At 39.6% G+C, this 26,666-nt stretch overlaps 3 protein-coding genes across 6 annotated transcripts; all 3 read left to right on the plus strand.

Moving 5' to 3' along the window:
* Positions 1-1,100: 1,100 nt before the first annotated feature.
* LOC135581404 (nuclear matrix constituent protein 1b-like) lies at positions 1,101-11,169 on the plus strand. The gene is made up of 8 exons (XM_065156207.1): positions 1,101-1,567; positions 4,618-4,827; positions 6,384-6,637; positions 7,008-7,278; positions 7,368-7,451; positions 7,574-9,510; positions 9,648-9,984; positions 10,625-11,169. Exons 1-8 carry the CDS (start codon positions 1,373-1,375, stop codon positions 10,766-10,768), a joined length of 3,432 nt encoding a protein of 1,143 aa, XP_065012279.1. The 5' UTR covers positions 1,101-1,372; the 3' UTR covers positions 10,769-11,169.
* Positions 11,170-14,290: 3,121 nt separating this feature from the next.
* On the plus strand, positions 14,291-15,907 carry LOC135640296 (MYB transcription factor 69-like). Its single transcript, XM_065154603.1, has 3 exons — positions 14,291-14,847; positions 14,937-15,066; positions 15,150-15,907. The coding sequence occupies exons 1-3, from the start codon at positions 14,712-14,714 to the stop codon at positions 15,703-15,705; spliced, it is 822 nt and encodes a 273-aa protein (XP_065010675.1). The 5' UTR covers positions 14,291-14,711; the 3' UTR covers positions 15,706-15,907.
* Positions 15,908-20,711: 4,804 nt separating this feature from the next.
* Positions 20,712-25,424, plus strand: LOC135581407 (heat stress transcription factor A-4b-like). Of its 4 annotated transcripts, none has more exons than XR_010497260.1 (5): positions 21,603-21,858; positions 21,941-22,453; positions 23,009-24,125; positions 24,722-24,888; positions 25,043-25,424. XR_010497260.1 is itself a non-coding variant. In XM_065154601.1 (4 exons), exons 3-4 carry the CDS (start codon positions 22,238-22,240, stop codon positions 24,116-24,118), a joined length of 1,326 nt encoding a protein of 441 aa, XP_065010673.1. In that variant the 5' UTR covers positions 20,712-21,065; positions 21,515-21,858; positions 21,941-22,237; the 3' UTR covers positions 24,119-24,245. The 4 variants fall into 4 exon arrangements, 2 of the variants coding, with proteins under 2 accessions (XP_065010673.1, XP_065010674.1); XR_010497261.1 differs by having other exon boundaries at positions 24,739-24,888; XM_065154601.1 differs by lacking the exons at positions 24,722-24,888; positions 25,043-25,424 and adding an exon at positions 20,712-21,065 and having other exon boundaries at positions 21,515-21,858; positions 23,009-24,245.
* The last annotated feature ends 1,242 nt before the right edge of the window (positions 25,425-26,666 follow it).

Raw genomic sequence — 26,666 nt, forward strand, 5'->3', positions numbered from 1 at the left:
TGTGGTCCATGGAACAGCTACAACTCCACAGTAATTGGAAGCCCCACTGGAACCTGAATTGGTCTGAATGGATTCAGAAAATTTTCAAAAAGAAATTAATTGAAATAAGAAGATAAAATTAAGGTTTATGAAAAAAGGAACATTCGTGAATTTAGAAATTTATTGAAATAAGAAGATAAAATTAAGATTTATGTTAAAAGGAACATTGGTTAATTTAGAAATTAATTGAAATAGGAATATAAAATTAAGATTTATGACAAAAAAAGAACACTCATGATAAGTTCACAATAGAAGGATAGATCAATCTAAATCTATACATCATCAGACACAAAAAATTCACTTTCAAGTTGGGAATAATCAGGGTATGATTTTGTTTTATTAGGCAAAAAATATCAAATTAGGAAAAATGAAGGATAATATTATTATTTTGGGTGGTTTTGACCGTGATAGTACGGTCAAAAGAAGCATCCAAAGTTCGCCTCGAGACAGCAAACAATGACAAGCCATTGGCGTCCATCCGCCACCTCATCCGGTTTTCAAATTTGTTTCTATTTTGACCTCTCCGTGCAGTAGGAGCGGTGTGGTGAAATGAAGGCATCAGGTGCAACCCCTCTCGCGCTGTCTAATGGTACAACGGTCGTGGACACCGCTGGATCAAGCTAAATCGTTGAGTTGCCCGAATCACGAGGCTATTTAACCACACTCTTTTCCGTCGGAGCCCATGTAATCCAACTGGCATTGGATTTGGTCCACAACACAAATATGCCTTGCTTTCGAAAGCATTCAAATGTGACTCGCGTGCGAACGTTGTCATCGTTGTTCGATCCCAATCCCGGTTGTATCGACCCAACCCAAACTCGGTCCGATCGACGATACCCGTCTCACGAACAGATGAGCGGTGGGTCCCGCTAGCGGAAACGTTAAAACAGCCAACCATCGAGCAGGTATGCCGGTGAGTAAGCTCGAAAATAATTGTAGGCCTTACCTGCGATGTCTCGCGCGGTTTGCTTACCTTCTCTATCATTGGAAGCATGCGATGACTCTATGTGGTGCCCACTGAGGAAACCAACCAATGGAAGGTAGGCGAGGATTAGTGTCATCCGGGAGGTAACCACACCGCTGTCTCAAGATGGAAAGCTAGGGATCCGACTCGGCCGAGTTGGACCGGACAAAGCTTTCTCTGTAAGACTCGATTTCCATCTCTACGGAACCCAAATGAGATGATAAAACGCCAAAAGGTGAAAGCAAAAAGCGGTGGGGGAGTCCTCCCGAGTCCACTCAATCGATCTTTCATTTTCTCTCGCTCGCGACGCGTCCGGCTCCTCCGTCACTCGGATCTAGGGTTTAGCTCCCATCGCCGTCCGCCGTCGAGATGACGAGCCCACGGCCGGGAGGGACGCCAGCTTCTCGGGCCGTGAATGCCTCCAAGACGCCCGCGACCGGGGGGACTCCGCTTGGGGACGACGCGATCTGGAAAAGACTCAAGGAATCAGGCTTAGACGAGGAGAGTGTGAAGAGGAGGGATAAGGCCGCCCTGATTTCCTACATCACTAAGCTCGAATCCGAGGTGCTTTTCTTTATCTTTCATTGGAATTCTTTTTCCTTGATTCTTGATTTTTGGGTAGGTACCTGTTTTGATGTCGAGGGCTTCTGGGCATTCAGATGGGGGTTTAGGAGGTGTCTCTAGATCTAGTGTGCTAAACTAGAATCTTGAAAAAAGATTGGCTGTTCACTGCAAAATTGTGGGTTTTATCGCTGATGAACTTGATGAAATTTCTTGTCCTGGAAAGTATGATTTCGACATCGATAGTTCAGGATTTTCTTACACTTTTTTTGTCTAAGGTTTTGATACCTGTGTTGTACAGGGTTCCTAGTTGTTCAAATAGGGTTTTGGAGGTAATTTTTGGCAAGATTGTTTTTCCCCTGGTATTATCGTGATCGCAACTGTGAGATAGCTTTAGATGGATTCGCTGGGAACACTTCTCATACTGAATCTTTGTTAGAGTTTAGGGGGTTTACACTTTAGGAAGCGAAATATAATCTATTGTTTGACCGCAAAACCCTAAATTATCTGTTTCTATTAATATGAACAAGAATGATCTCCATTGTTCACTTTGCAAGCCATATCTTTGTCACGTTTTCCACTCAACTAGATCAGCCTGGAAGTTCACGTGTGTGCTGCATGCCTGTTCAAGCTTAGGAATGACAATTTTTATCGTTTGTCATGTCATCTATGCAGAAAATTATTCTATCAAACTAATATGTCATACTATCCGTTAGGAGTATCAGTTACTACCTAATGGCTATGCTCAAATTCCTTTAGGGATGGTTCTCCTCAGTTGTCTTGTCTTTCATGACTCTTCAGGACTCGAACCATTTTTTATGCATGGTCACAAGTCTACATTCACTGTTTAATTGTTGGCCCTAGGTGTTTGATGCTATGAGATGTGGATAACCTTTTAGTGGACATATATGTATGTTTTACCCTTTTTAGGGATGACAGCAAATAGCTAACAGCAACTGTACTATTAATTGCTGGATGTCATTTTTCAGCTGTTGAGAAGCTAGGGAAAGATATCACATAACAAAAGGGCTGGTACATTGAAAAAGAAGTTTTATCTAGGTCCTTGTGATCAGCAGCTCAAAAAGTATTAACATTTTTTTACATGTGCTGGGAGTTTGAACATCAATATCATGACTCATGCTTGTACTATATTGTTTATGAGTACGAAGGATGACGTCTTTTATCCCTGGTCTGCATCTTTTGGATTTTCTTCACTTTTTTTAATATTTAATCTTGTGCAACTATTCATGATGCATATAAATACTACTGTTGTCCTATCCCTTGTAGCCTAGCTGACGTTCAGCGGGAGATTTTCAGATCTGTGTTTCGTGAAATGAACTTGTCTGTACTGTAGTCTTCTTTGAAAAGAACAATTTCCTTGCTTATTTTATAAGAATTAGATTGTTTTACTTTGTGCTACGATGCTTATGGATGGCTAATCTTTATTTTTGTTGCTACGTTAGTTGTGTTTTAGATTACATTTGTCATTGTGTCAGTTGATGGTTATTTTCCTCAATGGAATAATGTGACATAAGGTATTATTGTGATGTAGTCATATCCAGTGGTTGTTTATGGCTCATGACCAGCATGTTTTTATCACTGTCTGATTCTGGACTGTTTATCTTTTCGTTCTTATGTTATTCATCTTCAATTTACTGGGAATAATATATGAATCAAATAAAATGTTACGGATTTCTTTGTCAATTTTAAGCAGCAACAACCGGTTTCACAATTTCAGCCTTTCAATAATTATTTCTATTAGGAACTTTTGCTTGCACATATTTCAAACAGATTGGGCTCTTTCTTTCCTAGTATAGACACTAACTGCCTTATCCAGTTCTGTTGTGACAATTATTGATTCTCCCTTGTTTTGAAATTTTTATATCTTGGGTACCATCCTTATTGGTTGACTGCTAGACTGGTATGTGCCAGTGGCCATGCTGAGTGTTGGTTCAAAGCCTATTTGAAAGCTAAAAACCAATTAAACCCATGTCATTGGTTTTCTCCTCCAGTTGGACTAGGCTTGTTGGGTTCTTGATCTGAGATGACCAGTCTGTGGCAAATTTGTGATAAAATTGAAGTTTTATATAGTAACTTTTCATGATATTGGCTGATTCTGGTATGATATGTTTGAATTTTCTTGGTATATGTTCAGAATAAATCTATTGTTATTAGCCAATGTCTCGGTTTGTAGTAGAAATTGATTCTTGACTAGAGTGGCCAATTTGATCAAGTCTAGCCAATTTTTGACAGCCTCAGAAAATGAGAACACAGAGGGATGAGGAGGAAAAGTCAAGTGAAGAAGATAAAAATGAAGCCTGTGACGATGACCATTAAAAACGGTAGGAGATGCTATTATTATAATATTTGCTGCCCACCACTATATAAGATAGAGAGGAAAAATATAGAGAGAGACAAAGGGTGAGGGTAGAAAGTAGTCTCTAACCACTTAAAAAAGGTGTTGATTTTGTAGAGAAGGTAGGTGTTTTGTTCCAAAATTAATCCCAAATTCTGGATGTGCTATCAGCAATGGTTTTAATTTCTTTTAATGTTAGTTTGATATAATTAATGTTTTTTGTAATGAATGTAGTTCCTAAAATATCTTTCATTATTCTCTGCAGTTCATAATTCTGCTGTTACAATCCAACTGGTTTAGTCAATTCCAATGGCTTTATTAATGAGTGATTCTGATCTGGATAACTCTCTTGTGAACTATGCTAACAATCATTACTTAGATTTGGAATATACCATCTCATTTCTCTTTACCTCATCTAGAAGTTTCCAGTCAAAATAATTTGAAATGTGACTAAATGTTTTTGTGCGTGTTGCCAGTTGCGGTTTGTGTTTTCTTGACTTGGATTAAAGGTGTCATTTGGTTCATGCTTTATCAATTCACCTAGGACATCTTTCTTTCTTTCAGAATATGCAACTGTTGCAGTGCATGAATTGCGATACAAGATGCACCTTTCATGTATAACAAAAAGTTGAAATTCTCTGTCAGCAAGTGTTTATTTGTGCTGTTTTTATTATTTTATTTGCTAACTTGATTGTAGATCTATGAATATCAACACCACATGGGGCTTCTTATTTTGGAGAGAAAGGAATTGGTTTCTAAATATGAACAAGTTAAAGCATCATCGGACTCTGCTGAGATTGCATATAAGCGTGAGGAAGCTAAACGGTCATCTGCTTTAGCTGAAGCACGAAAACGTGAACTGAATCTTGAAAAGCTTCTGGGCATTCAGAAAGAGTGTGTTGCAAATGTAAGTATATATGTCATGATGAATAAGTATGGAATATTTAAACCATGTAAACATAACTGATAGTGTTGAAGTTGCTCATACTGCTTGAAGATATACATGTGAAACAGAACATAAAGTATAAAGTAGTTTATGGTCCATATGACTTGGAATAGTTCTTTGTTGTTCCATTACTGGCTTCATTTTATTTCTGTAACAAAGACAAGGAGTCATCCATCCATGTCTCTCATTAATACTCAAAAGAACTCCTTCGAGCACATCACATGGATTAACAATTTGAATTGTTTAACAACTTGTTCGTGGTTTGTCAAAACTCTCTCCAGTTAAAAATTTATGGCCGAAAATCATGTTCCAATCCCCAAAAAGTTGCATTTTTAGCTTCACAATATAATGGATTATGCTAAAGCTTTTGCCAGTATAATTTCGCTGAAATTCTAAAAGCTTTGAGATTCTTACATATTCTTATTTTTGTTATATCTTATCTTGGTTAAAATGCAGAGGATTGCTTAATCTCCTCAATGATATACCCAAGAATGGTACTGCTTAAACCAATGCTAGATCTTAAATATTTTCTGGGTTCCAGTTGATATTTTGTGTTGTAATCACTTAGAAAACTTACTGTCAACATTAGAAATTTAATTTTCCTTTTCTTGTCCTGTATTGAGACATCTCTTGAACTTACTGTGCATATTAGTCATCAGGTGAATGCTGGTGCTCTTATCTTTTTATGTTATTTACCTGCATATCTCTTGTGCTTTTAATTAGCCAATTCTTGTTAAATGGTTTCATATAAAAGTTGCTGCGTTAAATGGCACCACTAGTGCTTACATAGAATCTAACATTCTTAACTGTTGTAAAGGAAGACCTTTTTTTTCTTTTCATTAAGGGTGCTTGAGTCTAGGTTTATTGAAATGGCGAGTACCAAGCAACTAATATTTTGAGATGGCAGCTTTTTTTATGGTGGGCAGCTCAGTTCATATTGTTTGGTTTCAAGGGACTTTATAAAGTTAACTACACATTTTTGGGTTGCAAACTCTGTTACCGAGTATGACCCAACCATAAAATAGAAACTGTACTACTCAGGCCTACCTGATTTGGTTCAGCTTTTTGTTTTAGTTTTCAAGATGTATACTATTCTGAAAATATTTTACTTTATGTGATTATTGTTTTACCTAAAATATGTGGCACTTCAAAGGACTAAATATTACCATATTGATATTCTTTTAATATTTTTTAATGTGATCTACTACATTAATATGATAGAAGTTCCATTCACATTTATTATATCTTGATACAGCATTTGGTTTGGTTTAATTTGGATTGATTTTTGACCTGGAACCAAACTGAACTGAGAGTTGTTTGGTTTCTGACCATTCAGACGAGAATGATCAAGCAATACAGAAAATAAGAGTCAGAGCATACCATATAATCTGGTTCAGTTCATTTTTTGGGTTAACTGGTTCAATTGCAGAGCCTCTCAATCACTGTCTATTGTATATTTCATATGTTCTTTATGGTTTTATGATAAGAATATTGAAACATGTGATCATCTTATGTAGATTGAGAAGGCTTTGCATGACAACCTTGTTGAGTCTGCTGAAAGAAAGCTTGGATATGAAAGCAAGATTGCAGAAGCTCATGCAATGATGACTGCTGCACAAGAAAAGCTTGATGAGGCTGAAAAAAAGCTACTTGCAGCAGAATCTTTGCAAGCAGAAGCTAACCGAACACGCAATACTGCAATAAGAACATTAGATGATGTTGAAGCTCGTGAAGATGAACTTAGGAGGCGTCTTGCTACTTTTAAGTCTCAGTAAGCTATTTCATCTGGTTTTGCTGTATTCATCTTTCATATATTGGCTCTATGGCATTATGGTGATTATGAAGTTCAGCAACTATGCTCCTACATATTTTGCGCCATAATAATTTTGTTGTCAGAACTTTAAGACAATTCTCCATCTTACAACATGCTGTTCTAATATATCTGGATCTGGAATATGCTTGCAAAGCAGTGGCTCTTGTTGGTTGTTCTACTCTTGAGTATTGCTATCTGCAACTGATCTTGTTATTTATTGTTGAATTACATTGGTCCAAGATGAACTTTACGTATGCTAAATCCAGTCATTTAAATTTTACGAGGATTCTGTTTATTTACTGTATCCTAAAAATCGATTATGTTACAGGTGTGATGCTAAGGAAAACGAGATCAGCATTCAAAGACAAGCTTTATATGAGAGCCAGAAAACTCTTCACCAACAGCAAGAGAGGTTTCTAGAGGGGCAGACATTATTAAATCAGAGGGAGGAGTACATTTTTGAAAGAACAAAAGAGTTAAACCGCATTGAGAAAGAACTGGAGGAATCAAAAGCTAATATTGAGGAAGAATCCAGAACTCTTAAGTTGGAAAGGTCTAACTTGGATTTAGAAATAGCTGCTCTCGGAAATCGGGAGGAGGTCTGCTCCTTTCTTCTATATAAATGAAATATGACCTTTTCTTTTTCTTTTCTTCAACAGTTTATTCTAATATTTGTGCATTGTTGCAGGTCATTGTTAAGCGTGAATCTATGCTTGATAAAAGAGAGCGTGAGTTGCTTATATTACAGGAAAAGATAGCATGCAGAGAACATGTGAGGTCTTTTTTGGTTCTAGATTCTGCTGATTTTTTAAAATTTGTTTTTCACACTGTAAATAGATCTCCCAAGCCTATGAATTAATTTCTTTCAATATGTTGTGCTGGTTTTGTCTGTAGGATGAAATCCAAAGAATCATGGAGGAACATCAAAGTATCTTGGAAAAGAAAAAAGGTGAATTAGAAGCTGATATTGAACAGAGGCACCTGCTGTTGAAGAATGAATTGGAGGCCAGAAAAATAGCATGTGAGATTAGGGAGGCTGATCTCTGTTCAAGAGAAATTTCTCTCCAGGAAAAGGAACATGCTATTGAACTGCAATCATCTGTGTTAGCCAAGAAGCAAGAGAATGTGGCTAACAAATTGAGACTACTAGAAGACAAAGAGCATAATTTAAGTTCTACAAAAAGAGAAGCAGAAATTGAGGTTCAAAATATGCAGAAAGAAAGAGAGATCTTTCTCAAAATGAAAGTGGACCTTGAGAAAACTAAAGCCGTCCTCGAAGATGAGAAGAAAGAAATTATTCTTGCAGAAGAGAAGTTTGAGATTACATTAGGAGAGAGGAATGAATTGCTGCTTTTAGAAAATAAACTTAAAGAGGAAATCGATAGTCTCAGAGCTCAGAAATTGGCACTTGTGGCTGAAGCTGATATACTGAAGGCAGAAAAGGAGAAGTTTGAGATTGAGTGGGAGATGATTGATGAAAAAAGAGAGGATCTACAGAAAGAAGCAGAAAGGATTGATGAAGAGAGAAAAACTTTAGCCCAGTATCTCAAAAATGAATATGATAGCATTAAGCTGGAGAAAGAGAATTTACATAATCAGTTCAAGAGAGATGTTGAGCGCTTATCTTGTGAGAGAGAGGAATTTATATGCGAAATGGATCGCCAACATTCAGATTGGTTTACCAAGATGCAGCAAGAGAGAGAAAATTTTACCAAAGATATTGATATTCAGAGAAATGAATTAGAAAACAGTATCAATGAAAGGCGGGAAGAAATCGAAACTTACTTGAGGGAAAAGGAGGAATCATTTGAAAAAGACAAAGTTAAAGAACTTCAGCTTATAAATTCTCAAAAGGATATGATTGCAAAACAGTTGGAACATGTTGCATCAGAGATGCAGAAGCTTAACACTGAGAGGCTGGATATTGCTCAGGATCGTGAACAGAGGGAAAGAGAGTGGGCTGATATAAAGAGATTTACTGAAGCACTTGATCTTCAATGTGAGAAGCTGCAAAAGCAGAGGGAATTGTTGCATGCTGAGCGAGAAGAAATTAATCAAAAAATTCAACAGCTTAAGAAATTGGAGGAATTGCAGATTGAATCTGAAAATAGGGCTTTGTCTGTGATGCAGACTGATAAATGTGATGCTTCTGTTGGCAAAAGTTGCCAATGCATTAATGGCGCAGATCGGCATATTGCCACTCCTAACGGTGTTTCTACCATGAAGTTGCTTCCTCAGGGTACTCCAAATCCCTCAACCCCAACATCTGTCACTAAATCCTGGATTAAGAAATGCACCGAGGCGATGTTCAAGCATTCGCCAGAAAAAGATTCTGACACTGGTCATGAGGAAAATGTGGAGAGCAAAATGTTAGCCAAATCCAGGGATTTTAGATTTTCAGAGATGGATCTTCAAGGGCATGGGAATTTTGCTGAAGGTAAAGAAGTTAGTGTCCAAGAAATGGATAATTTTACACCCAAAAGAACAAAGTCTAATAGGCAAGAGAAAGTAAATGGACAAGAGATCAAGTGTGTAAGGTGTAATTTTGACGAGCAAAACATGATTTCTGATGCACGACCTGTTGTTAAAAGTGCTCAAAGTCCATCCGAGGTAGGAGCGAACAGCATTAAATTTAATCAAGCATTGGAGGATTCTGGACAGAAATCTAGAACACTTTTCAGTAGCATCAATTCATGGATATCACGCAGAAAGAGGTCAAATGACATGTTATCCCATGATCATGCTGATATGGACTCGGAACCAAACCCGAAGCAGCAGAAAAGGCCTCGGCAAAATGGAAATTCTGATGTTGAAGGAGACTCTTCTAATGGGTATGTCTTCCTTTTTTGCTTACTCTTTCGCTTTTGGTGATTAAACATAGACATAGGTTAAACAGATTTGCTAATTTGTTATTAAGCTACAAATATTTTTTTATCATTCTCTCACTTTGTTCTTTTTCTATTGAAAGTTTGGCTGAGCAACAGCCAAACATAGATGACGAATGCGAACCAGTATTGTGCAACCAGACTTCAGGATGTGAACAGCTGCATGCGGTAGCCTTCAAGGATCAGCAACATGAGAATATGGTGGTTCCAAATGCAGAACCAATCGAATCTTCACAACACAAATTGGCGGTGTCAAATTTTGACATTGTCGAAAATGGAAATTTCTGCAAATTTGAGCATTCTCCACTTGCTGGTGTTGGAGCAGCAACTAGTTCAGATGCTAATGAAATTTCTATGAAAGATAAACAAGTATTCGACAAAGAGCACATAGCCAGAAAACCATCCCAGGAGACTATTGTGGTAAGTTTGGTTCTTAGTATTTGGTTTCTTTAGTTGGGTCTTTCCAAGGTTCATGAGTTCTCTTCTTATGGAAATCTGATATGCTTGACCACCATATCTGAAGTTTTAACATTGCTTCTGAATAATTTATAATCTGCCATGCAAAATAAAATCAAGAAGATGATATTGAATTTATTATTTAAGATAAACAATATTTTTTTTATGAATATAGAGTAACTAAGGTCAAGCTTTAGAAGGATGGTATATGCTTTAATGTTAACATCTCACTGTTTCTGTAAAATCAGATGCAGACTGGATTACTTGAATCCTCTAAAGAGTTATAAGTTCATAAACATTCTTTTGTTGCTACACCACCATGTTTCGTGTACTTAAATAAGTTCATAATATATTTTATTCTACAAAGTACATATTCTGTTCATTTTGGTGATTAATGTTCTTGATATAAATCAAGTTGCAGAGCGTGATGAATGGTGTTTTCCTAATTGTTCAAAGGTTTTTGTTAAGTTTGATGTGACCATCTGTTTGCTGTGTTGAAGTTGACATATCATATAAATTACTAGTTCTATGTGAAGTTATGCTATTTGATTTAAGCATTATTTTCTTGTCAATTCTCACCCTTGCATGTGATCTTTCATGTCAGTCTGCGAGTGATCTTATTGTCGAGGATAATGACAAGCTTAAAGAGCAAGATAGGTACAATGAAGTGCTCGATGAATTAGAAGACGAGGATGATGGCAGTGGTCTGTCTGTCAAGGAGAAGATATGGAACTTTCTTATAACATGATGACCTCCTTACCATGCATACATACTGTAGAGGTTAGATGTTTAACTTGCATGCTGAACACTGTAGCTTTTGTGAAAATGTTTGTTGTTCACTGAATTTTCTGCTAATTGATCACCCATTATAGGAGTTTAGGATCTGCAGTCTAGTCAGGTTTGCTGGTCGTGGCACAGAACATTGATAATGTACATTGGGTCTCCATGTGATGGTCCTATTGTCAATCATCATGGATCCTTTTTTCTCGGACACCCTTGTCTTGGTCCCAAACTTGTAAATGGTTTGTTATTGTGCAGGTTTTGTAAACATCTCCTGTCTTTCCATTGTGCATTTGTAAGGAGTCCTTTGACACCGTAAACTATCCATTAGGTTGTGTTTAGCAGCAGTAGCTTGATGTGTTTCATTCATACTTGGTGGTTTTCATGAGTATGACAATTTTTTGTGGTTGCGTCCTAGTTGTTCTTGACTGGTCTAATTTATCTAGTTTGTCACTCTTTCACAGCAAGAAATTCCCCTCATGGTGCTGCAACTGTATTGCTGAGTTGGACCCCTGATATCTTCTTCCATATTACCATTAGCAAATTAAGACTTGGTAAGATAATATCCCTAGTGCTTTGTTCAATTTTCTTTCTGTCCAATCCTCATTATAGATTGGGTTTTGCATATATATCTTTGCAAAGTTGGGAAATAGTGTGTTTATCATTACAAATTTTAGTTTGGACATAATGATTTCAGATGTTTAGGCTGACAACCTCTAGTAGTGATTGACAGTCTTGTTTGAATTTTTAGGAAACATTGTATTAAGTTGTGAAAAGTCTACAAGATTTTTAGTGGAACCAGTGCGAGAATAATGACTGCAATTTTGGCCTCATAGGATATCTGGAGTGGCAAGTAATAAAAAAATACAACAAAAATATATGATAAGCGAGGAAAAAATAATGAGTCGTGGTTGTGTTTTGATTACAGATGTTTGAATTTTTTAATTTAAAAAATAGAGGTAAAAAGATTGGACTATATTTTGTGTATCATGGAAATAATCAGGTTCATCTGCAGTAAATATTATCGTGGAAAGATGTCGTCTATTTTTACTGTAAAATAAATTCTTAAAAATGTGTTTCATCGAAAATTTTTAATTATGTTGCTTTAGGTAGTATGGTGATATAGGAACAACAACGGGGTGGGTCGGCTTCGGGCTCGGGCTGGGGTTGGGGTTGGGGTTGGGGTTGGGATAAAATCCACGTGCAGGTTTACAACTATTAATGAATTTACACGAGATAGATAGAAAGGACTCGGTTCGAAACTGTTGTTTTCTGACTCTTTGTTAGCTTATACATACAGTTTTCAGAACAGATTAGGCGACGCATGACTTGGGAGAAAATATTCTGAAATTAAAAATAAAACAATAGAATAACATTAAGCAATAAATCGACCCACCACCGCCACCGAGCTAGCGGGCGCGGTTGGTGGCGGTATGCGCGGCGGCGTTGGTTCCGTTTCCCCATGTTTATAGCATGCATAGCCAGCCTTCTCAACGCTCCAACACAGAAAAAACAAAAGAGGTTGGTGGTGGACTTGCACCTCTTATCCCTCCTCCTCCTCGTGTAATAATAATAATAATAATAATAATAAACTCTCTGTCTCTCTCATAATGTTGCTGTTGCAAAATTGCATCATCAAGTCCACAAGTAGTGGCCTCCGAGCAAATAGTAGGTAGCAGCGGGGCAGCAGGACCAAACTGTTTGCTTCCGCGTGACATCAGGATGGATGCAGACAAAAAGGACCTTATCTGGAACAATCCTGATGAGCCGATCCCCAACACCAATAATTGGCATCGTCAGCTTCATTTTTCCATCGCAACCCGCGGTTTTCGGGCTGTGGCCAACAGTTCTAATGGGTACTGCTCTTTTGACTGCGCCACGGAAGATACAGCAGCACGACTCCTTCTCATCCTTTTTCCCATCACCTTTTGTAGCAGAGTTCAAAGTTGTACTCATGGAGAGAGAGAGACAGAGAGAGTGCACCCATGTCAAAACGAAGAACCATAATATCATCATACTTACTCGATAATTCTCATCTGATTGATGATTTGGTACTCTACCTTAATTTAGTGTACTAATATGAGTTTATATATTAAGTTTGACTCAAGATAATCTATTATCTAATTTGGTCACAGATCGATGTGTCATGTCATAGATAGGATTAGACGATTATTATCCAATTAATAATTCAAATTTATGAAATTAATAAATCAATCAGCGTACCGATCCAACAACAACGACAAGCGATGTCCGGTCTCACATCATCGTCAGTACGAAAACTCAGTTGATTTATACCCCTATGATTCTACTACTCGTAGACTTACTGATTCAATAGATTCTTCTCCAAACAGTTCGGCTTTCTTCTTCAAATCCTCATCGCTCATTACTAACCCTATACGACGACAAATTATATATACAATATCATTCAATCGTACGATCCTTCTCCGTTTTCATGAATCCAACAACGGTGCTCATCGCATCCATCGAGCTACAGAAGTTTCTCTCGTCTTGGAGCTCGATGCCACGTCGCTCTCACCGCGACACCATTTTGGACCGTCTCGTCGAAGAGTCTTCTCCGAGTTCAAGTTTCTCGGCAGAGCTCTCTCTCTGGCCATCGGATAACGTAAATGAATACGAACGGGGGCTAAGCTATCTTATAGACAGAGATCGACTGATCATCGATCGATGGGGTGCTGTCGAAAAGGTTTGAATCACTGCTCGCCAATCGTACATGGAGAGGTTGATGTGTCACTCTCGCTAAAGCTTACCAAATTGCGTTGTTAAAAATGTGGTGGCGGGCTATCTACGAAAGGCAAACGAAGGGAAGAAGAAGATGAAGATGACAGATAGCCATGGAGTCAAGATGTCGTCCACTGCATTCCTGCATCGTGTCAACGCATCATTGCTCGGTTTCACGATATTAGATATATAGGCTCGATTAGCATTTGGGACCCCCTCACCCCCATGCCATTTCTTGTCTGAGACGCCATCCCTAAACCCTCCCTCGTCGAGAATCCAACTCTTCATGGCATCCACCCATTGGGTTAACCCAACCCACCCAGACGAGGGCAAATGCTTGCTTCGAAGGAACGGCACACCAAGATAGCCCTACAACATCTTTGTCCCATGCTGTTGTACCCATTCATCGGAGCTCTCCGGTATTGTAACATGTATCCCACATGCTATGTTAGCTGGTTTTGGACTCACTGTGTTGGGCTATTGTACTTAGCCGCCAAAGGAAATTTTCTTCATGTCAGACGTTGCTATTAATTACTCCTCTCTCGATCTTAATGCAAGCATATAATATAATCGAGTAGATCTCTCTCTCCTCTCTAAAATGTAACATTTCGTACAAATTAGATTTGACACCCTAACAGTTATAAGGGGATCACACAATTTGGCTCTCTCTCATATTAGTGGTGGATACGGTGTAAATATATTCAGGTCGTCGTCGGTGTCACCCTATCATCACCAGCAAAGAATCACTGCGAGGATGAGCAAGTGAGGTGAATTCTCGGCCGACCATATGATACATGTTTCTTTCCCAGATGCGGACGCCCAGCACAAGTACAGATCGGTGCTCTGCATGCATGTGGAGTGAGAGAGGAAACATAAAGAGTATGTGCTACATGGCATGAAGAGGAGAGGAGAGGAGAGGAAGGTGGGCCAAAGCGCTGATGCCTGCCTGCATGAGAAAGAAAGATTCTAATCCAACAAAAGACAAGCAGGAAGAAAACCCCTCTCCGTCTGCGCTCCTCACCATCTTATTTAATTCCCTGCACGTTTACTGCCTCTCTCTCGAACTCCATCTATCATTTCATGCTTTCCCATCTGTAGAAGCTAACACCTACTTTGGCTTGAGGAGGAAGTAAGCCAGAGAGAGGAAGGCCACGGCCACGGCCACGGCCGCCATGGGACGAGCCCCCTGCTGCGACAAAGCCAAAGTGAAGCGAGGGCCGTGGTCGCCAGACGAGGACGCCAAGCTCAAGTCCTACATCGAGCAGCACGGCACCGGCGGCAACTGGATCGCCCTCCCCCAAAAGATCGGTGCGTCTTGCTTGCTTCATGTGTAACTTTCGGTTCCAGGTCGAACACTTGGCTCCCACATCTTTACCGGTGCTCGTTGCTCCACTCAGGCCTCAGACGCTGCGGCAAGAGCTGCCGTCTCCGGTGGCTCAACTATCTCCGGCCAAACATCAAGCATGGAGGGTTCTCCGAAGAAGAGGATAGCATTATATGCAGACTGTACATCAGCATCGGTAGCAGGTGATGACCGAGATCCTCTTGTCTCCAGCTGCGAGAGCATGCGTCGGTGCGTCACTAACGTTCAGCTGTGTGTGGAAGAGCAGGTGGTCTATTATTGCTGCACATTTGCCGGGGAGGACCGACAACGATGTCAAGAACCACTGGAACACGAGGCTGAAGAAGAAGCTCTTCGGCAAGCAGTGCGACGGCCGTCAGCCGCCCCGTAAGCTCGGCCGCCCCAAGCAAGAATCTATTAGTTACGGCTGTAACGGAGATGGACTTGGCGTCCGCCCTGCCGATTGCTGGACTCCGCAGCAGATGCATCCGATCGGCCACGCAGGCCATACCGAGGGACCGAGCCACGGAAGTCCTCTCGTTGCTCCGGCAACGCCGCCGCTGCCCCTGCCGATCTGCGACTCTGCCACCCTGCTCTCCTCTTCCCTGCGCCGCGGTTCGTCCCGTGAAGATTCTCAAAGCTCCAATGGCTTTTCAACCGAGCTGGATGAGCTGTTCCAGTTCGACTCGGTCAAGTTAGAAGGATTCGACTGCTTCGATGGATCTGAAGGCATGAACTGGAACGAGGAAAGCTCTTTGATGTGCCCAGACGCGGTGCAGCAGTGGCCACCATTGGAAGAGCCAGTGCGACGGGGCATGTGGTAGTGGTTCGTGTACATATAGTAGCTGAGCTTCTGTAGATCTGTAGCATTTGTGCAGGTGCTGAAATTTTCTCGGAGTAACCCAAATAAACTTCCATCTCTGAGAGAGAAAGAGAGTCGCTTTGTGTGTCATTCCTTTTGTCATTTCCTCCCCTTCTTTGGATTCTCCTTATTAGATTGTAAGAAATGAATGCATGCTTTGTTTACAGTACCGTTCACAACCCTCTCTGTCCATAATGTCACCTTTGATCATGCTGGGAATAGGACTATGTGATCTCATGTTGAGGTTGGCAACTCACGAATCATGGAGATGAGTCCTTGTCCTAATGTTCTTTATTTCCCTGCAGAAAGGACAACAATTAGATGAGGGTCTTTGGAAATTTGCATCACAAATACACCAAGAAAGCTGGTAAGGGACCCAATGTACCTCTCTGTCATCGCAGAGAACTTGCAGCCTGTCCATGAAAAAGAGGAAGAAGCTCCAATATTGTCTTTGTTCATTGGATTCATGCATGATTTGTCTCAATGTATTATTATTCCAAACATAGCAAGGTGAATTGTTTTCTAGTGGCAAAATAAGCATGTTCATAATCTAATGGATGCTAACTTATGAAATCATTCATCTGGAAACATTAAAAGAGAAAAAATCATCCAAAAAGCCAAGTTCAATGATCTGATGGTTGTCGGCTGCATTATCATTTCAATCATAATGATTCAATTAGAAACAAAAAAAATGCTGAATGAAGTTTATTTTTTTTAATCTATTCTACAAAATTAACATGTCAAGTGTATTTATTCGATGGAGATTGATCGAAATATGAATGCAGATGAATCGCAGAAATATTCCGGTTTCGACTGAATTTAGAATTGCAGAAACTCATTTTTAATTTCCTCCTCATCTATTTAACTTTTGAGAATAGGTTGCCATAAATCAAGCTTCTCACTTGTGCAAATTCTATACTAAATGTGTATCATTAAGGTACCATAATTTCTATGTCCGGGAGATCTTCCACACTCATGCAACCTTAAGTCAAAACTGGCACCTATGACAATTTTTCCTGGAATCTCAGTTTCATTGTTTGGTCAATTCAATGTCTTTTTCATGTTAAAGACAATGGAATGCAAACTGTAGTCACTCAGTTCTACTACTTTAGTTGTGTATTTAGAAGAAGATCCATAATTTTCTCAGTACAAAAAAAAACACAGAGTCTTGAGTTGATTGAATTCAGTAATGAATAGATTAAGCTTTTTGTTTTCTTTAATGTAATAGTTAAATGGCTAGACTCTACAAAAAGAAAGAGGAGACTTAAAAGTCAAAGGACCTAATGTCTACATTGTTGAAACTTGGTGAGGTGCAGGTCTTGTGTGAGAGAAGAGAAAAGGACATGAGCTTGGTCTAATGATTACTGCTTGGTGTAGGATATTATAAGTTGAAAACATTAACACTGCACAATCAACAAGTTTGGTGAGACTGCAAATGCTCTAATGTAGATGTTGTTTGGTTAGATGATACCAACTTGCTGAATTATTTGCTCACAGTTTCAAACTGGCAAATATTTTTTGAATATGTTTCTTCAAATGCCATGAACATCTATCTATCTTTAAGAGTCTATGACCAGTTTACTCTGTTCAGTTCCATCAGATACACATCAACTGGTGCTTCTCCTTTACCAACCAACTACTTTGTATCTAACTTCATGGATTCCTCCAGCTAGGATATGTTAAAGATCCATGGATACAGATCAACCACCTACTCTTCTACTGGGTTTCAAGTCAAACAAATGTTTATGTTCCAGAGATCATTAGAAAGTTGTAGCTTCCATGTCACAATAATCATTGGATTCTACCAATCATAGGTTGAAGTCAATTGTTTCCAGTTCTGAGGATGAGATGAATCCTACAGGAAGTCATTTCTGAAATAGCTTTTAGATCTGAAAACCTGAGTTACATATGATGATAGAGGAATCAATCCTCCACAGGGATCTAAAACCACATCATCTTTTCAAAGGCACCTATGCAACTCGGTTGGCACATGGAAATGTTACCAGTCAAAGGGAAGAACACTGGCATCAAAAGTTCAGAAAAGATACCTAACTAAAAGGTCCCTTTCATTAGATAATGTCATGTGTCACCAATGACACCACACAAAGGGAAAAGGTACTGACTTGCTTGATCATCTTTCTCACATTTATTACAGTTTATGACTGAAATGAATGCATGCCTGTGATTCAGAAACATAGTCAAGCTTATCCATGAAGTCAGAAACCACCTTGAGTTTGAATCTGGCAAGCAACTTCATCCCTCTTGTGGAACAATAATTAATCAGAATAAGCAATTAGTGCTGATGCTAAGGCAGCTTTCCAAATGTGAGACAGTAGTTTTCTAGATCTACTGGTGATTTCCATAGATGCTACACTAGAAATCTAACATAAGAATGCCAGACAACCTATCACCTAATGGACATAGGTCATACATTTATCATTTCCCTGTTGTCCATGCCTTGCTTGGAAGATTAGCAATGAAATCTTTTCAACCTTTTGACTGGGAAAAAGCTGAATCAAACTTGAATGTCTATATGAAATCATGCAAAGAGACCTTTTTCTGGAGTTGTGGTGTGCCTAAATACATGTATCAGTCCATGCTTGCACATATCCTTCAGAAAAAGGGATTCAATTTCATGATGATACCAAACTTGAAGATATATTTGGGTGAGATTGCTCTGTTTTACCATCATGAAAGTTCATTTTGGATCCAAACCAAACTCAGCAGTTGATTCCATATATAATTTTAGACCCCAAGAAACAATTTCCTTTCAAGAATGACTTAATAATATTATCATTAACAGTGTCAATTTGTAGTGCTCTCCATGTTACAATCACAGTACTGTTTCTTAAACCCTTTGTTTATGACTTTAAAGAGATTCTTAAATCTTCACAGAAAGTGAGGTCTGAGAAGAAAACACCCCATGCAAAATGCCAAATGCAACAACTTGAGAGCTTATGTTGCTAAACAGATTTGATATTCTAAATCAACACATCAGAGGGAGTACCTTTAATGAAGGCCACTCTGACACAAGACTAATCCAAACAGATCTGTCTCTGTTAATCTAATCCTGTAATCTCAGATGACCATTAATTTAGTCCATGACAGAGACAGTCACTGTGACCGAGTGTTCTCTGTTTGTCACAAGCTAACACACACTTACCAAGCAGTATCCTCCCTAAATGTATCTTATTCTTCCCCATCATCTCCTTCATATCAACTGGGGATTGTTTGACCATTGTTTGTCCCATGAAAGGCTCTGATTGGGTTGTCAAAGGAATCTTTGAGGAATAACAATTGAGCAAATCGTTCCCACCAGCTTGTAATATGAGTTCATCATGCTGAAACTAGTTGCCAAAAGCTGGTTCTGTCCTCACCATGCAACTATTAACCACATCCAAATGAAAAGAATGAAAAAGGAATCAAGTAAATGAAAACTATTAACACCTTCATTTAGCAAAGGAAACAAATGTATATCCATTGTATAACCAACCACATTGGCAATCGAATTTTGATTTGAAATCTTCTGAATTCTATAGATCCGTATATGGATTCAGTACTATCTATGTTCAAATATCTGATATACCTCATAGTGTTGAATTTACTTAAATCCATCTAAGAAAATTTGTTATTTTGCAGTTCTTTTCGTGCTGAGGAGGCTTTGGCAAATTCAAGAGTTTTTCTTGAACTGCAGTAATAGAAATCCATTACTGTTTCCATTTCTCTGTTTTGTGTAGCACAGAGAAGAACAGTGTCTTGGCTTTGCTTGCATTGTGTGCAACGAAAGGCTTCATAAGCTTTCTCTTGTAACTCTTTGCAAGGGAAGAATACTGTGGAGGTTTCTGTCACCAATTTGCTTCTGCAGCAGAAAGGTGTTGTCTTGAAGTATTAGCTGCAGCAGTTAAATGGGCTGAGAAACCATTATGAGGATCAAAACTGGTTTCCCAATCATTAATCTTCCCATGCACTTCCGAGACTTTTGGATGATGAACTCATGTTCCAGACTTGGAACTTCCACGTTGGATACGAACTCATGTTCATGTTGCTGGTTGTTCCGCTGCAGATCAAGTTGTGTTAAGTGCATGAAGTGGCAGCAGTAAGTGTGCCGGTGAGTCGCTATTGGAGTCGTTGGACGCCAAGGAAGACGAGTCACCATCTCTCCCCGTCCATGCAGCGATGACATACACGTCTCCACCTAACGTTATCTCTTCCGCTCTGCGCCGTCTCTCACCGTTGGTATGTGGGCATGAACAAGCAGCGAAGGAGTTGGGAGAGTAACTGCGGGACGCGTCGCCTTCCCTTGCCGCATCTCTTAATCGGTCGATCATGGCAGAGAAGGTGAGACAGGAATTCTACTGCCTTCCTTCCGTGACCAATTAATCCCCACGAAGCGCACTCGAAGCACGCAATCGCCATGGTTTCATTTGGATGGACAAGAATCTCCCGTTGCAGGTCGTCGAAGCAATTTGCATCACCATGACGAGCCTGCTGACGACAAACAGCCTTATTATATCGGGTCATGGAGTTGGACGCGTAGCAACGAAAGCAATGTTAGTCTTAGATAGAGAGAGTCAGAGAGAGAGAGAGATTGTCGTCGTCACTACGAAGCTTCTACGCATTGTGTCGTATGATGACTCTGATCTCCGTGATTGGAGGAGGTTTCTGCGGCCACCATGACCTAAGCTTCCTTCGCTTTGCTCAAGTCGAAGACAAGGTCTTCCTCCTCGAAGCATTTGGGGACCCACCTTATCACCCAGTGATCCATTTGTAAGGCGACAGCCGGAGATTTCAAGAGAATTCCTTTTTATTCATATGTTGGCTTTTCTCTAATGTATATTTTGTTTGTGTGGGTGTGATATTTTCATGCATAATCTGACCCGCGGAGACTATTCTTTTGATCGGAACCATTACAGTCACCGACAAACGAACAAGTAATTGGATTATTAGACTCGAAGATGAGTTTGGCTGTGACATCTTACATCGATCAGCTACTTACATTTCCAATTAGCGTGCGGCAGCATCACGTTTCTTCCACCGCTTTCTCATCTCTGTCATCATTCATCGATCAGCTTGAGCTGCCTGCAGCACTATCTCAGCTCTCCTCGACCTAATCGCGTTGCCTTTGACAAAGAAGCGAGGAGGCGGAGGAGGAGGAGGAGGAGGAAAGGAAGACTTCCGCCATGGTGCTTCCTTTTCTGGTGCATTCCACCGCATCAACAACCCACCCACACAAAGGCAGGCGCACCTCGCTGCACTTGGAGAGATCAACGGGGTGGTTGTTGTGATGATCTCTCGAGTTTCTCTTCTACCACCGTTGGGAAGGTGAGAAGCTTAGAAAATGCTTTCCCACCCACCACCGTTTCCGTCAGAGACATACCATCAAACACTTCGCTGGTGCCATTGACGAGTTGGTGTCGGGACTGGACTGGTTGATCGATCGCCTTGAATTGGCAGATTAATCGATCGACAGAAGTTCTTAATGGTTCAAAGTTCAAAATTCTTTGGCATTTGGCATTATGAAACGATTTACTGATCTTCGTTTATCGTATGAAAAATATTACAAAATAATATGAATTATATATTCATCTCTTTTTTTTTTTTGATCCACTTTGGATTAAAAAAGAATTATATATTCAAATGTATTATAGTCATATTTAAAAATACATATTTTGAAGTTTATCGTATGAAAAATATTAAAAAATATAAATCAAATTATATCTTCTTTGTTGACTTCAGTTTTCTAAATGACAGGAACTAAAATTTGTTTGCAGAGCTCACCGCAGCTATTCATTATCAACAATTGGACAGAGGAAAAGCTCATTTCACATATCATTGTACTGTGAAGAGAGAGAGAGAGAGAGAGAGAGAGAGAGGTGCAAAGTTATTATAGAAAAAGATCGAGAGAAAAAGGAAAAGAAGGATTCATTTCCAGGGAGGGTCAGACTTGTTCTTATTATTGCTTGCTTCTTCTTCTGGAAAATTCCGACGATTCCGACTCGTACACACCACATCGCCATTGAACCCTTCCAGAATAGCATCGAAGAGTTCGGTTTCTCGCATCAAAAATTGGTTTTGGCCATCCGAAGAAGCACGAGCGAGAGGAAGAGGAGGAAAGGTTGGTTCCTTTTAAGCTCGTAGGTGTTTTCCCTGTTTCTTTCTCGCTTTCTTGCTTCCTTTTAATCTTCCTCGGCGTAAAGGTCGGACCTTTGCGCGGATTACTCGAAGGCGTCGCCTGATTGGCGATCGGTTCTGGTGTAAAGGTTGTTCCTTTTGGGTGTTTGATCTTGAAAGTTGAAACCACGAGGTTTCTTTCGGCCTCTCGGTCAGATGGGGACTTCGTGGCTCATTTGAAAATGGAGCGGATCGATCGAGGTTGTGGATGAGGAGGTGGTTTCTTGGTTGATCTTTCGATGGAAGGATGCTATTTGCCCTAATCTTGAAGGGGCAAGGATGCTTTGACTTCCCGATCTGGTGGTGGTGTTTGGCTGATAGGGATGGAAGGCTCTCGGGGGAGCTCGAATTCCCCTCCCCCGTTCCTCACGAAGACGTACGAGATGGTGGACGACCCGTCGACGAACTCCATCGTTTCATGGAGCCCCTCTAACACGAGCTTCGTCGTGTGGAATCCGCCGGAGTTTGCTAGGGATTTGCTCCCCAAGTATTTTAAGCACAACAATTTCTCCAGCTTCGTCAGGCAGCTCAACACTTATGTAAGTGGAACAATCCCAATAGAAGACTACTTCTTTTTAACGGACATGAGTAATTTCTTGGATTGGAAACTGTGTCACATATTATGCTTGGTTAATTAGTTCATCTCGATTGACCTACTTTATGTTGCCTGTTGTGTCTGTACGATTTATCTGGTCAGAAGAATGACATAAATCCACTCACTCATATGATGGAATTCTCTTCTTGATCAAAATTTTCATACACAATTGTTGAATCTTCAATTATGTTCTTCGAACAGGAAGAGAGATCGTACGAATGATTTGTTCAAGTATTGAATTTTTTTTGCTTTTATAGGTCGGAAATGAGTTGATTGCTTGTGGACTATTTTACACTTTTCTGAATGTTTAAGTTTTCGTATGTATTGATTTATTATAGAGTTAATTGTTTTCTTTTTGCGAGCCTTAAGTTTGTAGCGGTCATGTCTTTATACGTTCCACCACAAGTACATCATCAAACATGGCTGAGATTATTATGATTTTTTTTGGCCGTAGTGTTGTTACGATGTTTTGGAGATTAAAATGATTTTGTTATTACAGGGTTTCAGAAAAACAGACCCTGATCAATGGGAGTTCACAAATGACGATTTCATACGAGGACAAAGGCACCTCTTACAAAACATTTACAGACGCAAGCCGGTGCATAGCCATTCGCTGCACAACCAAGGCAACACTTCGGAAGCTGAAAGACAGGAGCTTGAAGAGGAAATTGAGAGGCTTAAGCAAAAAAAGGGTACACTATTGAGTGAGTTTCAGAAGCAGACACAGCAGCGGCATGGAATGGAGCACCAAATGCAGTCCTTAGAGGATAGATTGCAGGTTTTGGAAAACCGACAGAGAAGCCTCATGGACTTCTTGGCACAAATCATACAGAAACCCGGGTTCCTTTCTAACATTGTACAATTCTCTGATCTTCGTAGCAAGAAAAGGAGATTGCCAAAGATCGATTTTCTAGGTGAGGATGCTATAATGGAAGATAACCAAATCGCGTCTTTTCAGCCTGTTGCAAGAGAAAAGTCTGACATTCTTCCTATGTATGCACTCGACATGGAGCCATTTGAGAAGATGGAATCATCGTTGAATTCATTGGAAAATTTCTTCAAAAGTGTTAGTCAAGCTTCTGGTGACGATGTCTGCTATGATAGTATCGTGCCATGCCTGCCCTCTAATGTGATTCTTGATGAGATGAATGCATCATCCGGGGAGACTGATGTGAATCTGCAATTGCTGTTTCCTAAACTGCATCCTCCTTCACCTTGCCCGGGAGATATTCATTCATCTCCAGAGGTAGCAGAATCCACTAGTGATGCAGAAACGTCTGTTATTCCTGCAACCGAAATACAAACAGATTCACAAAGCAAGGTTTCTAAGATAGACATGAATTTAGCACCTGCTGCCATAGATATTGATTCGTCAAGAGGTCAAACTACCGGAACTGTGGCACAGACAGGGGCAAATGATGTGTTCTGGGAACAGTTTCTTACGGAGATCCCAGGTTCTTCTGAGACAAAGGAAGTCCAGTCAAAAAGAAGAGATTTAGATGACAAACAAAGTCAAGGAGAGATGGGAGAGCGAGGAAACACATGGTGCGACAGGAAAAATGTTGATCACCTTGCAGGAAAGATGGAAAATCTCACTTCAGCAGATTAAACTTGATGTTTGTATCTCTTTTCTTTAGTTTTTAATGTGTTACAACCTATATGTGATCTGATAGTGCGACATAACTTACGGTGGTCATGTATGATAAACTTGTTATGTTGTCGGTTCATTCCTTTTATTTTTCGTCCCTGGTTAGAAGTAATTAGTAGTTTTCTTAGTAATAATTCTTTCATCTTATGGATGGTGGTATCAAGTCAAAAGTAGCATTCCGTATCATGCCAGACTTTAGGCGATGCCCCCTCATCTTTTGACTCAATCCTATCGATCAACTGAATCCATATATGTTCCGTCCTGTGTATGTTTTACATAATTAACGTGTGCCTATGGTCCCCATGTGTAACTTTATTGAATCATTCAACAAAGTTTCATTATAGTCAACTGTGTTAGACTTCGTACATCTGCTATGATTGTAAAGAAATCATTCTATATATACGACAATCACCTTTAACAACCGAAAGCTGTCTCCTTTTAGTTTCTTCAATATGACAACTGCTATATGATGAAATTTAGTTTCAACTGAAATGTATAGTATGCTAACTTTTCATCTTATAAACCGAATATGTATTACATGCAGTCCTTTATTTGTGTGTATAGTACTGTCTGTTCTGCAGAGTCCAGGGTGTTCTCAAGAGTGTCTTTGTGTGGGGGAGCCCCAGCTTGTTTGATTTTTCACTCGGCTACAGAACCAGATATAGCAAAGGATGCTCTTGTCTCCTACTGCGAAGTGCCATTGAATTGTTCGTGTCGATTACCTGATATAGGTAACCCTTCTTAAAATAAAAAGAAAAAAGAACTGACCTGGTTAAAATCTTTGAAACTATTATTTTTTCCAGTGGTTCTACAATTAGTCTTTTTAGATGATACACGATAACAAGAGTTCTCATGCTTATTAATCAAATTCTTGACTTGACTCAGTTTGCAGATAAGGATTTCCCCACATTGCAGGAGTACAGCATCACGAAAGCATAATGCAATCTTCATCGCTTGCCGGCGCCAGAGAGGGAAAGATTGTTCTAGTCACTTGGCCTTGTTTTGCTTATTCCAAATGGGCATTCTGCTTGCTAGTTCTCCCTGTTGCTTCCACTCACATTTTATAAAGCATCCAAAAATGCTTATCAGTCTTGGAATCAGACTTTCCTTTTTTTGGGGATAGATACCAAAGTTAAATAAATGTTAATTAGTTGAGTTGTTATAGTCATCATAATGATGGGAGCCATAGTGATTGCTGCATGATGCAGTTTGCATGGTGCAAGACTCTGTTCTATGTGGTGATAATTGATTGTAATTGTGTGTTCCACATTGAGTCATACACCTGTGAGCTGGTCATGGTTGAAGAATACCTGTGTTGGAAATGTATTGTCTTGTGCAGATCATTTGTTTGTGAGATGATCTTTGGTCTGTATCGAATTACTATAATGTGTCCATAAATTTCAGTTATTTTATTTTATGAAACATAAATGAAGATAAGATTCGATCATAAGACTTTGCTAAAGATTAACCTTAATTAAATCAAAGGGAACCATCCTCACTTATCTTGCTTGGAAGAATATTAAATCCATCCTAAAAAAAAAAGAAACTTTTGCGAAAAAGTAGCTAACTTTGAATGGAATCATTTACTAATCAATTAAGCGGAGCTCTAATCGGCATAATAATAAGTTGGTGGGGTTGTGAATAGGGAGGATGTCAACAAAAGTAGACCACAAGATCATCATCAATCATGTCCCCTAATTGGCTGATTGCCACACCATTTATTTATAAGCAAAAACCACAAAAAAATGCGAATCAAAATAAATAGAAAGGGACACTGCATAGGTCATTTAAAGAGAGGCCAGGTGATGGTATTAGGTGTCAGTATGCTAATGGATGAACCACTCATGATCTTATCTACCTACCAAATACGTCATCGGCCACCCAACCACCTTAATTGCAAGACCTGTGAAGAATGCATCTCAATTAAGGTGTATCAATACATGTAAAGCATGAAATATCAGCATCACAACCAATTTTTGGGTTTGGATTTATCAATTATTATTTATTTATTTATACGTTATATATATATATATATATATTCGCTGTGAGAAAATGTTATGTTGGTGGGCCACGATCGACACGTCAATAGGTTGCATTCGTCGAATAAAGTCGTGGGACTGGGACCCAGAAAGCTTGGCTTCATCTGCACGACACGCACGCATTAGCGGTACGCAGGTAACACTGTTGGGTGGGCGGTTGAGGGCCGGCAAAGTAATCTATTCATGGAAAGTGTGATCCCACGCACACTTCAAACACCAAACAGTCAATCTCCGTGGTATAATTCTGCCACGTTTCACCTTTCGCCCTGATATATAAATATCTTTGAGCAATGATTTTATTCTTACCCGTACGTGTTTCACCTCCACACGTACTAGAATGATGATTGGATATACCACATGGGGCAGAGTTCGAACCACCAGCAGAACGGGGTAGATTTCTTTTGCGCAGGAAAGTGAGTACATGCCATCATACACGGGCATTAGCTGCGCGGTTGTCGTGGCAACTTTTG

This window comes from Musa acuminata, chromosome BXJ3-6 (assembly GCF_036884655.1).
Source record: "Musa acuminata AAA Group cultivar baxijiao chromosome BXJ3-6, Cavendish_Baxijiao_AAA, whole genome shotgun sequence".
Lineage (NCBI taxonomy): Eukaryota > Viridiplantae > Streptophyta > Magnoliopsida > Zingiberales > Musaceae > Musa > Musa acuminata.